The sequence below is a fragment of the Lepidothrix coronata genome, unplaced genomic scaffold (assembly GCF_001604755.1).
Source record: "Lepidothrix coronata isolate B3197 unplaced genomic scaffold, Lepidothrix_coronata-1.0 Scaffold33, whole genome shotgun sequence".
Taxonomy (NCBI): Eukaryota; Metazoa; Chordata; class Aves; order Passeriformes; family Pipridae; genus Lepidothrix; species Lepidothrix coronata.
Window position 1 is genome coordinate 2,920,558 of NW_016690213.1, and position 15,181 is coordinate 2,935,738.

At 35.8% G+C, this 15,181-nt stretch overlaps 1 protein-coding gene across 5 annotated transcripts in view; it reads left to right on the top strand.

Annotated features, from left to right (window-relative positions):
- The window catches only part of EML4 (echinoderm microtubule associated protein like 4), a 151,733-nt gene that overhangs the window by 123,992 nt on the left and 12,560 nt on the right, over positions 1 to 15,181 (top strand). For all 5 annotated transcript variants that reach the window (XM_017811756.1, XM_017811757.1, XM_017811758.1 and 2 more), the window contains 9 exons: positions 867 to 962; positions 2,597 to 2,731; positions 2,953 to 3,088; positions 4,815 to 4,966; positions 6,474 to 6,599; positions 6,718 to 6,849; positions 7,175 to 7,242; positions 12,994 to 13,082; positions 14,262 to 14,359. In XM_017811756.1, the coding sequence (XP_017667245.1) occupies positions 867 to 962; positions 2,597 to 2,731; positions 2,953 to 3,088; positions 4,815 to 4,966; positions 6,474 to 6,599; positions 6,718 to 6,849; positions 7,175 to 7,242; positions 12,994 to 13,082; positions 14,262 to 14,359 (1,032 nt within the window). The remainder of the gene's footprint in view (positions 1 to 866; positions 963 to 2,596; positions 2,732 to 2,952; positions 3,089 to 4,814; positions 4,967 to 6,473; positions 6,600 to 6,717; positions 6,850 to 7,174; positions 7,243 to 12,993; positions 13,083 to 14,261; positions 14,360 to 15,181) is intronic.

The window sequence follows — 15,181 nt, forward strand, 5'->3', positions numbered from 1 at the left end:
ACAAAAGCTGTGTGTATCTCCACTGCTGTCTTCAGGGTTCTTTCCAGTTGATAATTCACATATATATTTGCATGCTAATACTCATAATAGTGTTTGGGAATAATAATTTCAGCCACCTCTATTTTCATGATTTGTTAGAGAACACATCTTGCAGTTGAACTGCAAGAATCAACTTTAAAATAGTTAAAGTCTCCAAATCTTTCTACAAATGTCTTTGAAAACAACTGGTTTGTGCAAGTATGTGTTGCTGGGAATAAGTATATTTTGTTCTTAGGTTCTCTCTCTGTTCTTTTAATTATATGTAGCCATATTTACCATTTTGTTGTAATATTTAATACTGTAGGTGCTGCTCTTCCTGCTCTGTAAGCATTGTTTTATTCAGAAGTGTTACCTTTGCTGCAGTTTTACCAGCTACATAATGAAACTGCTTGTACTTTACACACCATGAGAAAAAACCAAGATGTGCTTACAAAATTTGATAATGTAAAGTTGTGCGTATATGCTGGTGGCATTTAAGAAAAAAACACAAGTGGAGGTTGTGTGTCTGTCCTTTAAGACCTGAGAAAAAACAAAATATTTACAGATTAGATAAAGGAAGAAACCTTTTTGCTGCTAGCATGAAATTGCAAACAAGAACACAAAAAAAATCAACCAAACAGTGACGTAAAAGAAAAAAAAAAAAGAAAGACTTGATAAGATACTTTAAAAGCTTTCCTAGAATATTATTTGAGCTTGTAATTATTTTAAAAGGACTTGACTAATTTACATTTGTGATTTTTTAAAATGCTTCTGCCCTGCCCTGTTGCTAAATGGAGTATGATAGTACTTTGTCAACACTTCTTTTTTTTTTTTTCTTTTTCCTTTAGGATTCTGGTACTCATTTGTGTGTAATTGATGACTCTAATGAGCATATGCTTACTGTGTGGGATTGGCAGAGGAAATCAAAAATAGCAGAAATAAAGGTAATTTTTTAACAAATTAATATTCTGTAATACAGGTGGTTTTATTCCCATAAATACAACAGTTTGTGAGACTCTTATGATGTTAGTCAGAAACTGCAACTGTATAATAATGCTGGCTTGTGTAAGGGTACCAGAGAAGTGGATTTTTAACTTGTATAATGGAAGGGGTTTGCATATTGAAAGGTTTTTAATTTCATTTTGTTCATCCTTAAGAACTAATTCAAATAAAACAATTATCTGATATTTTCTCAATTTAAAAAAAGTAGATCCTGGAAACTTTAGGAAGGTGAAGTAATGATTCAGCCTGTAGTTGTTAAAAAAAATAAGATACTTTTAGACATTCCTTATTTCATTTTTTCTGAATCAGATTCTGTTCCTTGATTCTCAGCACATATGTGTCTTCTCATTTGAAGTCCTAAGTAGATTGTGATCTTATCTGCTTTCCAGTTTCTTTTTTAACCTTTCTAAATTTCAGACCAGTCAGGTGGGTTCCGAGGTGTTGTGCTCAGTGTTCACGTAAAGTTGATTTCACTGGGAACACTCAATCCTTGGTGTTATGCAGTATCAAGCAAGGAAATATTACACGGATGTGAACCTGAGTATTTTTAAATTTTTTTAAATCTTGCTCTACAGGCATATATGTCTATATCATTACAAACTTGCCATTTCAGATAACAAAATCAGGTTGGTTTGACACATTTTCTTTAGATTATGTTGACCAATACTAATTGTATTCCATTCTGTAAGTTTTAATTCTATGCCAGTGTTTTCACGTCTTTGCTGATATTTTAGGTGAAGCTATTTCGCATGTGCCTTGTATTTCCCGTTTACTGGTGTTCTGTTTTGACTAATTTTACTCTCCAAGGGAGTGCCTTGGTGTTTCAAAATTAATTAAAACAGATTCACCTAGAGCAGGTTGCACAGGATTCTGTCTAAGTGGGTTTTCAGTATCTCCAGAGGAGGAGACTCAACAACCTCTCTGGGCAGCCTGTTTCAAAATCCAGTAGAAACAAATGCATTGATGCATTTAGTTTAGTGGTTTGTAATCATTGCCTCCAGGAGATTTGTCTTCCAAGACAGTTAAGTTGAATATCCATTAGAAGTTAAGTAAATGACCAGTCAGTTTGTTATGTTTGTAAAATCTGTTGGTAAAGGATGAAATACTCTATGATGTTAGTAATTCAGTAACAGTATATGCAGCTAGTAAAAACACAGAGGTGGGACCCTATGTTTTAGTGTTTTGAATTATGCAGGTTTCTCTTCTTCTTCATGAGGAAGAAAAGAGAAAAAGAAAGAACCCAAATAAGTTTCTATAGCATTTCAAAAAGAGAATGATGGATATATTCCTACTACGTTATCGTTGTCTTTACTGTGTTGCAGCTTTTTAATCCAGAATAGCAAACCAGTTTGTGTAAAAATTAAGCAGGGTTTTCAATCCAAAAAATCTTTCCTTTTATATATTATTCATTTGCCTTGGCAGGAAGTCTTAGCTATTCCAGAGAGCAGAAGCTTCTGTGATTTGAAAGGGAATGTAAAAACCTGCCTTGTATACTGAAGTTTAATAAAGGTGTTTACATGTGTTTCTAGTAGTTAATGTCCAATATGAATAAATATTTTTTCTGTTATTATTTCAGACTACAAATGAAGTTGTTCTTGCTATAGAATTCCATCCAACTGATGCGAATACCATAATAACATGTGGAAAGTCTCATATATTTTTCTGGACCTGGAGTGGCAATTCATTATCAAGGAAGCAAGGAATATTTGGGGTAATAATGTCTTGATACCACGACAGTTTTGAATCAGTGGAAATCACGTTTTCTATATGTTTGCTTTGTTGTTACCATGTATTGTTTGAGCAGAGAGATAAACAAACAAAAAAGACTTAATTCTGCTCACATGTATGCAGGGTGTAAGCGTGTGGATACAATATACTAATTATGTAACAACTACAAGAAATTATCCCTCTGTCTTGTTTATTTTGTTTCAGAAATATGAAAAACCCAAATTTGTTCAGTGTTTGGCTTTCTTGGGAAATGGTGATGTGCTCACTGGAGACTCAGGTGGCATAATACTTATATGGAGCAAAACTACTGTAGAAGCTACTCCAGGAAAAGGACCTAAAGGTAGGATACATGTGTTAATCACAGATTTTAGGTGGTCTCTAGAAAAAAAGGAATAGGGAAGCAGGCCTGACTAAGAGCATTCCCTTCCTGTAAATAACAGATGGTATTAACTCCTGCAAGACTTATGAATTTGCTGACTTAAGAGCAGTCTAGAGTTTCTCAATAATTAATGAGACTGTGCTTCAAATGAATGAAAACTATTTTATCTAAACGTTTTGCGTTAAAAAATGTGGTTAATCAGCTTTCCTTTCATCCTGTGATTTGAAAAAGGCTGTGGGATCAGTTTGAGGATTCTGCAGGCTACCTTTGCCTCTAAAGGTTTATGCTGTACCATGCTTAGTCTCAGAGGAATACCGTTAAGTGGTGAAGCTGACATTAATAGGGCTTGGATGTGAAGAAAAATTACACTGCTTAGTTGTACCAGTTACATGAATAACAGTTTCTGGTTTAGCAGACACTCAAGTCTTGCTTGTAAAATATGCTTTAAAAAAAACCAAAAAACAACACATTTTATTTGAAATTTTAGGGCAAAGCTTTTGTGAAAAAGAAAGGGAAATGATTTGTTACCAAACATATGCAGACCTGGCAGAGTTGAGCCCTAAGGTAACTTATAAATTCAGTGATAATTTATTTTACTTGGCACCTATTTCAAACACTCTGGTTTAAATTGGTGTGCCAGGAAAACATTCAAGTAAAAAGTAAATTTTTAATGGTAAGTATGTTTTTGTAGGTAAATCTTTTTGTCTTTTAAGCTAACTGCAGTGGAAAAGTAATTTAAAAAGTTATCTGATGTTTATTTTTTAATTTCTTCTGCAAAAATAATTTTTCCAGTATAATCTTAAAAGTTATCAAATAGAACATTTATTTAAAAAGGCTAACTATTGGATTTTTTTGTTGCTTTGTCACATTAGATTGGTAACAAGGACTTGATCTCATACTCTTTTTCACAGTGTGAGAGCACACTGATTTGAACCACAGGCAGAATCAGCAAAGTTAAGGTCATATTTAGTTGGGTAATGTTTTAGACTCTTCTGTGATTGCTGTTTAAAAATATGCAGCACCAGAGTCTTGTTTTGTTTGGTTTTTTTAAATACACTTTCCGATTAGGATGCAAAGGGCTTGTTTTGCTACCCTTGTTGTTTAATTTTCTCATCTCTCATTCTTCCATGTGTTTTCCTTAGCGTAAACTGCTGTCTTGATAGTTGCCAAATACTGCTTGTACTGTTTTTAAGTGTGGCAACATCCAGCAGTAGATACTAGGTTCGTGTATCCCAGAAACTTTGCTGTAAGTAATTTACTTTTTATTCCCAAAAGACTGTAGACAACAAGTCTTTGAGTTTTTTTATTAAAATAATTTTACTTCTTTTCTAATAATGACTTGCTAGAGATTTTTTTATTCTAAAACACAGATTCTTGTGCATCTGAAAAAACTATGTTCCCTTGGATAGCAGAGAAATGAAAGCATTTTGCAAATTGCTGTTCTTGTCTTCACAGTTTGTAGGACAATCAGTCTCAAAAAAGTTTCTCTTCAGAAAGGCAGACCCTTTGTTTTATCTTTTTATCCCGTAAGAAAACACTACCACCTTGTGTTTACAATACTAATGCAATACTAAGAGCCTGACAATCCAAATGTAATTATTTATTGCACACTTATTTTATTCTTCTGCCAAAAAGCTTCTTGTAAGCCCCAGGTGAAAAAGTTATTATTTTCTTTTTGTGCATGTAGGAGTATATCAGATAAGCAGACAAATCAAAGCGCACGATGGCAGTGTGTTCACACTTTGTCAAATGAGGAATGGGATGCTGCTAACTGGAGGTGGGAAAGACCGAAAGATCATCCTGTGGGATCATGATTTGAATCCTGAAAGGGAAATTGAGGTAAGAAGACGAGAGTGACAAGGAATTTGCCTTGGCTAGCAAGACAGCCTTCCCCACACTGTGGAGGATGACAGAATACTTTCTGGTTGCTGTTTTTTTAAGTGGATGACAATGTTTTATTATATAGGGGCTTAAATTTATAGGGGCTTCAGTTCTTCCGTGCCTAAGTTGAACAGAAACTTTAAGGGTTTTCTTTCCTCCAAAACCTTCCTTAGGTTTTTTTATTCATCCTGTTTGAGGGGATGTTTGAGGATATTCCTTAGTATTGCCTGTGTTTTTGTTAACTTACCTGTCTGGAAAAAGACAATGTTTACCAGCATTTGAGGGTCTTAATAGAACGTTTGACGTAAGGTAAATAGATGGTAGGATGCATATTGGTATTCTGTAATAATTAATGATTAATAAGCTATGATGAGGAACTTACTTTGAATTTAACCTAAAATAGGTGTTTGGTGAATACATATGTTCTTTGTGATTTACCTATATGGCAGCACTAGGTCAAAGGGGTTGAACTGGAAAAAATTGCATGTTTTGGATTTTAAAATACTTTTTGTTTTTCCCTGATTTTGAAATAATGTATTCTTAAACAGTTCTTCAACCAATGGTTTACTCCTCTTACCTAATGCCCATTTATAGCAGCATTTTTTTCCTAACACTTACGTAAGTTTGATCTAGAGTTTGTTACTGCCTTGAATCTAATATTGACTAATCTAATATTGAATCTAATATTTAGAAAACATGGATGAGAGAAAGCATTGACTATCATATACAATTCTTAGGCTTAAGTAACATACTCTATTCATATCAGTCTCTTTGTTTTCTTTTTGTTAATAATGTTACGTTAAAGCTACTTTTTATTTTACCAGAACCCTGACAGATTGATTTTTCGATGCCATGTGGCTAATATTAGTGTATTTTCTAATATAAATCATTTAAAAAACCAAACAATTGCACACTGTAAAATAAAAAAAAGGTATTAGAATTCAAACCTGCAATAAACAAAGTCATTAAAATTCAGAGTCATTGCTGACATAAGGCACATGAACATTTACTTAAGGCTAATCAGGAAGCATTAAGAAAACCAGGAAGCATTTACTGTGTGCTACAAGATTTTTCTTGTTTTTCAAAATGTGTTTTGGAAAGTAAATAGTAACTGTGTATTATTCCTTTCTTTATAAGATGAGTTGTGAGGTTGTAGAGTGCATTTGTTTAGTGTATTTGACACTTCAAAGCTGTGTAATTTAGTTTGTAATTTTTTCTACTGAGACTTATTAAAATGGCATAACTGTGATTGTCTTGGAGCCTGATCATCTTGTGTGCCTGTACTGAACAGATAGATGAGGTAGGTTTCAGGTCAAGTCCTGATCTAGGTTTTACATGATTAGATTGTTCCTTTTTACTGGGAGAACTCCAGCTATGGTACTGTCGTTGTGCACTGTTTGTGGCCTTCAAAAATGAGTGCCTGTCAAGATGCATGATGTGGTTTTACAGATGTTTCTTTTCCTAGGTTCCTGATCAGTATGGAACAATCAGAGCAGTAGCAGAAGGAAAAGCAGATCAATTTTTAGTGGGTACTTCACGAAACTTTGTTTTGCGGGGAACATTTAACGATGGTTTCGTAGTAGAGGTGCAGGTGAGCACAACTATGTTTTTAAACTATAACCCAAAAATGTAAAGGTTTTCCCTGATGGTGTGTTGTTTTAAGAATCTTCATTTTATTAATAGTTAAATTATACGTGATTTCTTTCTAGGGACATACAGATGAACTCTGGGGACTGGCATCTCATCCTTTCAAAGACTTATTTTTAACATGTGCCCAAGATAGGCAAGTTTGTATGTGGAACTCTGTGGACCACACACTGGAATGGACCAGGCTGCTAGATGTATGTTAACCCTTTAATGTTAAATATAAAGCTGGAAAATAGGAAAAAGCAGTGTCCATTTCATATTTTGGCTAGTTCTGTCCTAATATCCAAGCAGAAATGTTTTTTACACAGAAATTTAGGTTTTTTACTTTCAAGGTTGTCTTGTAGTGCATGTCACTGATACATTAAAAGAAAAGCTGTCTGAGGATTAGCATGCTGCTAACTGATTAGTTTTTCCTGTGTCAGTTCACCTCAGATTTTTAGGATAGCTTTGGTATAAGGAGAGGTGTTTGACCCTCAGGAAGCGGATGGGTGAATATGGTGTCTGTCCCTCTCTGTTCAGGAACCGGGGCACTGTGCTGATTTCCATCCCAGTGGAGCAGTGGTCGCGATAGGAACACACTCGGGCAGGTAAACACCTTTCAACTGAGTTGTGATGATTGAAAGTTTGAAGGACATGGTTTAATACGATGCATATTATAGTTGGAGGTAATTTCCTTTTTATTCTTTATTGCTTGATGTTATGGAACCTAAAAAGCTTGGCGGAAGGGGGCAGATCATCTTACATATATGTTAGATGGAGACAGAAGAATTATTTGATTGTTGTTAGGCTGTTTTGGTTTTTTAACAACTCCTTCACAAAAGCCCATGTCTTGATTTTTTTTTTTTTATTTCTTTAACTATTTTCTTTTTTGCAGGGGTTTCCATGAACACTCCTTATTGTGTTTACCAAGTATCATATATTTTAATAATATGTGCATGTTACATTAGTTTGTAAGACAGGTACAGTAGAGATCTTTCTCTTTCCCAGATCAAACACACTTGCAACATTTTAAATTGAGGTGGAGAGGCAAGTAAACATGCTAGTATTTTGACTTTTGTGTAAGACAGAGTTCAAAATGGCACATTGCTGCAGTGAAGTTCTTCCTGAAATACACAAATTGTTGTGTATTTGAAATCTGTAAAAGCACAAGCTAAATCTTTTTAACTCAGGCTTCTTGCAGTGGTGAAAAACGTGTATTTTATTTCATAGTCAAACTCTGGCTTGGTATTATCTCCCAAGAAAGGAGTACCAATGTACCACTTAAAAGAAAAAAACAGGATATTCATAGCATTAGACAGGTGAGAGGAGCAGATTTTAAATCTACTAGCATTTTATTCTGTTTTTCAGTTATACCTCATGGTTGATAACTTGATGATAAAATAATGCCTAGTGCATGTAGGAAAATAGGGATTTTTTTTTTGTTAATTTTTTTGTTTGTTTGTTTAATTCACCCACTAGAAAGTTTTTTTTATACCTAGCCTCATGCCTAAAAACCATTTGAAGATTTTTTTCGAAACTGCTGAGCATGTGCAACACCCTTAAACTTTCCAGGAAAAATGAAATGTTAAATATCTTTAGGAAGTTTTCTTCTCCAAGGTGAAGATGCAGTCTGCACTAAATTCATTAGGTTATAGCATCAGGCTAGAAAACCAAGCTTACCTTCCTAAGAAAAACCTTGCTGAGCTCTTGTGTATTTGATTACCACGTAGTACCTTTCCAATTATTCATCTCTTATAGTCATAAAAATTAAATTGAATAAATGTTTCTGTCTTCATTAAACAGAGCAGGACATTCAGGCCTAATAGTACTTGAAACAGGGAAAAGGTGAAAGAAGGTCAGTTTATGTTTCTTCAGAGTTATTAGACATTTTTGAACTTAGATCAAGCACAATTGAGGCATTGCATGGCCAGAGCATTCAGTGCGTTGTTTACTTTTGGTTGACTTTTTTTTCCCTCTCCCAGAGCATTTAATGTTACTTTATAGGTTCAGCACGTTTCAGTTGAAATTCTTATTTTTAATTTACTTGAGGCATCCAGTTTATACTGGGTTCAAGAAGTTTATGATGATGGCCTTGGGTTTTTTTGGCATTTTTTGCCCTGTTCTTCTTGGAACTAAGCAGTTATATTTTCACCATTATTATTTAAGTGTGTTCTGAAATTGCATGATTCAATGATAGGTTTGAGATACACAAATGAAACTGCATTGAAATGAGACCTGGTAAGTGTATAAGTGGATGAGAAATAAGTGGAGTTGTGAGTCAAGATAAACAAAACAGTTTTAAAATTACTGCCTAACCAGCAGGATCATGTAGTGCTTTATGTGCCAGATAATCTGGTCCAAGGGAGTTATTTCCCAAGGAATGAGAGCAGCCTGATATATCTCGATTAACGTAGGAGAAAATAACCTCAAACCCATAACAAATAATTTAATAATTTGATTCACAGCCCAAAAATCTTAAAGCAAATATGAAATTAGTCTAATGTGTTTAGAACTCAATAAACCCAGACCTTGGATGTGTCTATTACCTTCTAGTGCTGCTCAGCTTCCAGTACAGAGGTCAGTAAGACAGGGGCAGGGAATGGAGCACTAAGAAAGTTGGATTTGGTGGCTGAAATTGTAACATCTAAAGAAAACTGGATTTGCTGCGTCTCTTCCCGTTCTTGTCTGTTGTTTCAGTGCTGTGTTTTTTATTAGGCCAAGCGTCATGCTTTTGGTGTGTTTTTCATGTATCACTTCCCATAAATGAGTGTTTTGGTATCACTTCCCTTTTTGGGCTGTCTGCAAATGGTCTACTGCAGGTTTTGTTACCACTTCTTTAAATACCTGCTGTGTGCCTGATCATCAGTAGTTTGGAAGTAAGCCTGGTTTGAAGAGAACTAATACTTTTTGTGGATCCTGCTGTTTGCTGAAAAGGCACAGCTGGAGAACTAAAAAGGGACAGCTATCCTGGTAGAAATCCTACCACAGAAGTGGGTTCTTCAAGGCACTATGCAGATCCTTTTGCCATGCTGCTATGTGACTAATCATGTAGCATATCTCGAGTGCTAAGCATATGAGTATTCAAAGGCACTGCAGAAAAAAAGACTAACAAGAGTCTTACAAAACTGCTAATATTATTAAGAAAAGTGAAGGCTGAAGGGTATTGTAAGCCAGAGCCACAGGGAAGTGAATCAGGCAATAGAGCTACCGAGATTTATATAGTTCAGCATCTGTTGTTGTATTAAGGTGAAGAAGCCTAAATATCCGAGGGAACCTTGTAAGGTGGGTTGGTTTGTGCACTCTGATTAATGTCTGGCAAGTTCAGCATTCAGTATTAACTAAACATGGGAATTGCAGGTGTAAGTGCAAAAATATATTGCTACTTAGGAATACTGTTTCCCTGGTGATTTAATCAGAAAAATTCTACATTTACAGATGTGAATTATCAGTAATGCACGTCTGTCATGGGTAGAATTTGTTTTCCAAAAGAGAGTGGTTTAAGGCATTTCTGTTCCTAAAAGCATAGACTTTTTTTTTAGATAGGTTATTTGTATTTTTTTAAAGCAAAGGAATGGGAAAACAAGAAACAAATGAAAAGTGCTCAAGTTTTTCTTTTTCATGTGAACTCACAAACAGTAACAATTGGGAGAAGAATCAATTAAAATCAGAAAAAGTGAAAGAGACACTATCTAAGGGCACTGGAATACCATTCATCCATTTATTTCATCCAATCTATGGATCAGAACTTCACTTGGAAGCCAAGCTTTGCATTTCCCAGCCCTTAAGAGTTTTTCTGGGTCAGCTGCCATTTGCATGTTGCATACCTTCTGGTGGGAAGGAAGATCTTCTGAAACACAGTCTCAAGGTGGACCCCAGCTGTTTGCAAGAAGGGCGTATGTGTGGCATGCCAATGAACTGCTGTAGCTGCTGGACTGGAGACACATTTCATGGAGATGGACTTTGATGCTGACGGTTGCAGTATTTGCCACGGCATTGGAAGGGCTTGGAAGATTAAAGAGAGCATTTCTGATTATAGATTACAGCTGTGGAAGCATCAAGAAATGGCTGTACTACATGTGACTAGTGTTTCCTTTCTTAAATTATTATCAAAATCGTCACAGTGACTGTTTCCTTGGACAGCTAGGATTGCTGCCAGTATCTCCTGTTCAGAAGAATTTTTAGAGAGGGACTGATGTCACAAAATGCTTTCTCCAGATGCCAAATGCAGTTTAGTGTGCACTCTTAAGAGCAGCAGATGTTTTGCATTGTGTTTGATACCTCTGTGCTTTAAGTAAAATAGGGATGGTTTGCATATTTTTTCTGGCTGCATTTTAGGCTTTGGGTATTTTTCATTTTACATAGTGCTAATGGGAGGATTATCTGATTCAGGTGATGGCCTCAAAGAACAAACCTAAACAGCCAGTCTCAGGGCCAGCATCAAGAGGCATGTCCCTGCTGCAGCAGCCTCCCTCCTCTGCCCTGGTTATGTATTTTGGGACAAAGGTGGCTGAGCCCTTCCCTCGGCTGTCTGGCAAAACTGCTGTGCAACACAATCACCTGTGGGAGGGTGTGGGAAGGGGGGTACCCATCTGCTTTGTGGAAGAAGGCTGCTTTTGGCTGTTACTGTGCTGATCATCAGTTTTTAAATACAGGCACTCCAGCTATGCTGCTCAGGATAAGCAAACAGGCATCACGCTATGTCATCTTGATAGATAAATAGATTTTTGCTGTTTTGGGAATTTTTTTGTTTTGTTTTGTTTTTTAAATTTATTTTAGTTTGTTCTTTAATATCCACACCCCTCTCAGGGTTATCAGCCAGGTAACATTTTAGTGAAGCATTTGTCAGGGCCAAAGGGTGACATACTTTGAACTAAATAGCAGAATAGCAACTTGTAACTCCTAATCTGTTCAGAGAACCTGCAAAGCTTCAGTAGATTTCAGTGTAGATTGGATATCAAAATCCTAGAGGATTACATCAGAGAGACTCAGCATGTTTTCTACTGCTTTCCAGAGCAAACATGTTAGCTGTTTTCCACTAGTTCCATCTCTCTTGCACACAGATTATTCAGCAGTCCATGGCATATGGGGTTGGGGTTTCTTTATGTGTATGTTGTTTAATTTCTTTCGTGTGGTTCTCTAAACACAAGCTGATTCTAAGCCATTGGGACCAGGCTGTTTTCCAGATGCCTAGCTGTCAGACACTGGATGAGCACAAGCTGGAATCTCATCTCCATCCATAGAAAGCAGCAATGTGTGTTATTGCTCCTGGAGTTTATTTTACAGCTTTGTTACGATCCTAGATTTAGCAATGTTCCACTGAGTTCACTATGATACAAAGGTTGGAATTGCCTTGCTCGTTTCCACAGTGTATAAACTCACCGTTTACCATTAGGGATAGAAACCTGGCTGTGAAATCAAAAGTTGGGAGCAAAGACATTAACTTCTCAGTACAGCTTCAGGGTATTTAGCCATACTGACACCTTCTGTTTTCATGATCTACATGTATGAATATATATTTTTATTAAATTGTCATTGTCTCTCTGTTGCTAATGTTCACTCTATTTAGCTGTTAAGTGGGGATGAGAACCATTGCAAAATGCTCAGGTTCTGCTGATCTTGCTGTCAGTGGCCATTTCAGTGTATGTGCCAGTGAGTTTTTGTAAGCATCTCTGGGCTTTTTGCATGTGCCTCATAAATAATACTGCAGGTTAAAAGTTACTGCTAAATAATAAAAAAATGCAATTAATTACCGTAGTTATAAGTCATCCAACCAATTAGGAAATTAAAAAATAAAATGGTAGGTTATGAACCATCAACTTTTAGTGAATTCCTTCTTATGTTGATAAAATTATTCATAGAAGTGGAAAGGACTGAGAGGAAAATACCAAATTAGAATATAATTTGTGTTTAAAATGAGTTTGAAAATGTTTTCCACTTTCACTTACTACTTCTATTTTTATTTTTTTAACTTTGCTTCATAAAAATTCAAAGATCAGTTTTTGTATCAAAGTTGCTCCTCAAAATAGGGAAGAACTAGAATAAAATTCAGCTGTAGCCTTGAGCCTTCATGATGATAAGGTGCAGTCATGTTATCTATTTGGCATGTTTATCATCCAGTAGACATTTTGAAGATTGCTACAGTGGTCAGGGGAGGGGGAAAAAACTGAACTGTATTTAGAATCTTTTATCTGTTCTTCACTGAAACTTGTATCAGGAAAGTGTTCCATTAAAAACAGATGTTCGCTGTGCTACCCTTGAGGGGATAGCTTGAGAACATGAAGGCAGGCAGTGATTATTGCTCTTTTCCTTGTTTTTTTGTTTAGTGAAAGTGATACTCATTGGAATTCTCCTCTCTCTAGGTGGTTTGTTTTGGACGCTGAAACGAGGGATCTGGTTTCAATACACACTGATGGCAATGAACAGCTTTCGGTGATGCGCTACTCAGTAGGTAGGCAGACTTGTACATGGAGAATAATTCTGATAAATCACATATATGTTCTGTTAAATGATGGTAAACTAATCCCCAGTCACTAGAAAAGACACAGCTTTGAAAAAATTGTTTCAGATACTTAATATATAACTGTGTATTTTGCTTACAAGTTTGTTTGCGTGTGCTACATCTTGGAGTTTTGTAACTACAAAAGTTACCATTGCCTTTCTCAGCCTTTCCTTCATGTTACACTGTACTGTCGTAATAAATGTTAGCTTTGCTCCAAGAAAAAATAAAAGTTCTTAACTACATAGTTGACAAGTTAACAGAAAAGTCTGTAAAAAGCTTAATATTTCAGTGATAATATACTTCTTAGTTGGTTTTCAGGTTTATTAATGCAAAACGATAAAACTAAGCTCACGTCTGTCTGACAGTCAGAGCTATTTGTCAAGTATTTGCTAAGGGATTATGTGGAGTCCAAGCCAGTATTGAGTCTCCTCCTCAGGCGTGACATTAAAAATCATCAGAGGCTGACTCCTCTCTCTGTTAAAACAGGATGGAAGAACACCCTTGTAAATCTTTTTCTTGTTTGCTTTTGGCTAACATGGAATGTCAGTGAGCAAAATGTTCCTCTGCTGCTGCATATGCCAAGAACAGCAATGTATTTTAAATCACTGATATTCATTGACACTAGAGGTGTTCAATCATGATTCATGGCAGCTTTTGTCCACGTACTTTTTTTTTTTAAATGGAGACAATGTAGATTAGAAAACTGCTTATAATGTTTGAATGTCCCACATCTTTAGACATTATTTAGTGATGATTTATATGCAGTCCACACCTCCAAAGTTAAGGTATCCATAGAGTAAATACTGTTCTGCATTTTTATGATGCAGAAAACTCAATTCTACCTCCTGTCAACAAATTTCAGAAATCCAGTGCAATCTGAGGATTTATATCCTGGCCATTGGACACTGACTCTAAAAAAAGCAGAAATGAATGAACTTGCCCAAAAACCATACCCAAAAAGTAAACAGATACTGACTGAAAAACAGCATAATATAAACAGTTATGAATCCTTCAATACAATTCATAAGCAGTAGGTTAACTGAAACTGTTGTCTTAGCGATGTCTGAAATAATTAAAATTCAGAAAACAAACATTCTATTAATTTATATCAAATATTCTATGTTGTAGATGGCACGTTACTTGCAGTTGGATCCCATGACAACTTCATTTACCTCTATGTAGTAACAGAAAATGGAAGAAAGTATAGCAGATATGGAAAATGCAATGTAAGTTTTGGAGCACATATAATCATCAGTTCTTGCATTTTGATGTTATACATACACTATGATGGTTAAGTAATGAAACCCTTTCCAGACTGATGCTTTTCCCTTTTGGTTAAATGCTTGACAGGGATTTTTTCAGCATTTGATTGATTTGGAACTTCAGTCTAATGGGTACCATAACTCTTGGTGTTCAGTGATCACTTTTGCATCAAATATGACTAATTTATCAGACTATTGCCTGTTTCTCTGAAAAAGGAAATTAGCAGTAAGATGGAGAAATGCCTTGTACCTGTATGCTGAAACTCTTTCAAGGAAAATATTACATTTGTTTGGGGATATTTTCCCCCTATTGGTAAAGTACTCCTTGAACCAACATATGGTGGTGGAATTCCGTTAGAACATGTACTTTTAGAGACTGCAAATGTACATATTTTCAGCTGTAATTGTTACTACCAAACTTGAAATTGAAGGATATGGCCCAGGATAAATAGATCTAAGTGTAGCACAAGTAGTGGCATTTATATTAGTAACCACTTAGATGAGGTTGTCCCAGTGCTAAAGAGATACACTATTTTTTCCTTAAGTGTTTGGTTATCTAACATTCTGGCCTTAAGTTCAGCTATCTCTTTAGGTTAGTGGAAATATTTACAAAAAGAACACGTGAAACTTAATGGGATTTGCAAATTACATCATAAGAACAGGTTCACCTTTGAAATGTGACACATGCTGCTAGAGCATGTGGGTCCAGAGCAGCCTGTGTGCAGCTGCCGTGGGGGGCACAGGGCTGCCAGGGCAATCAGCAGCAGTGGGTTTGCCCCATCCCTG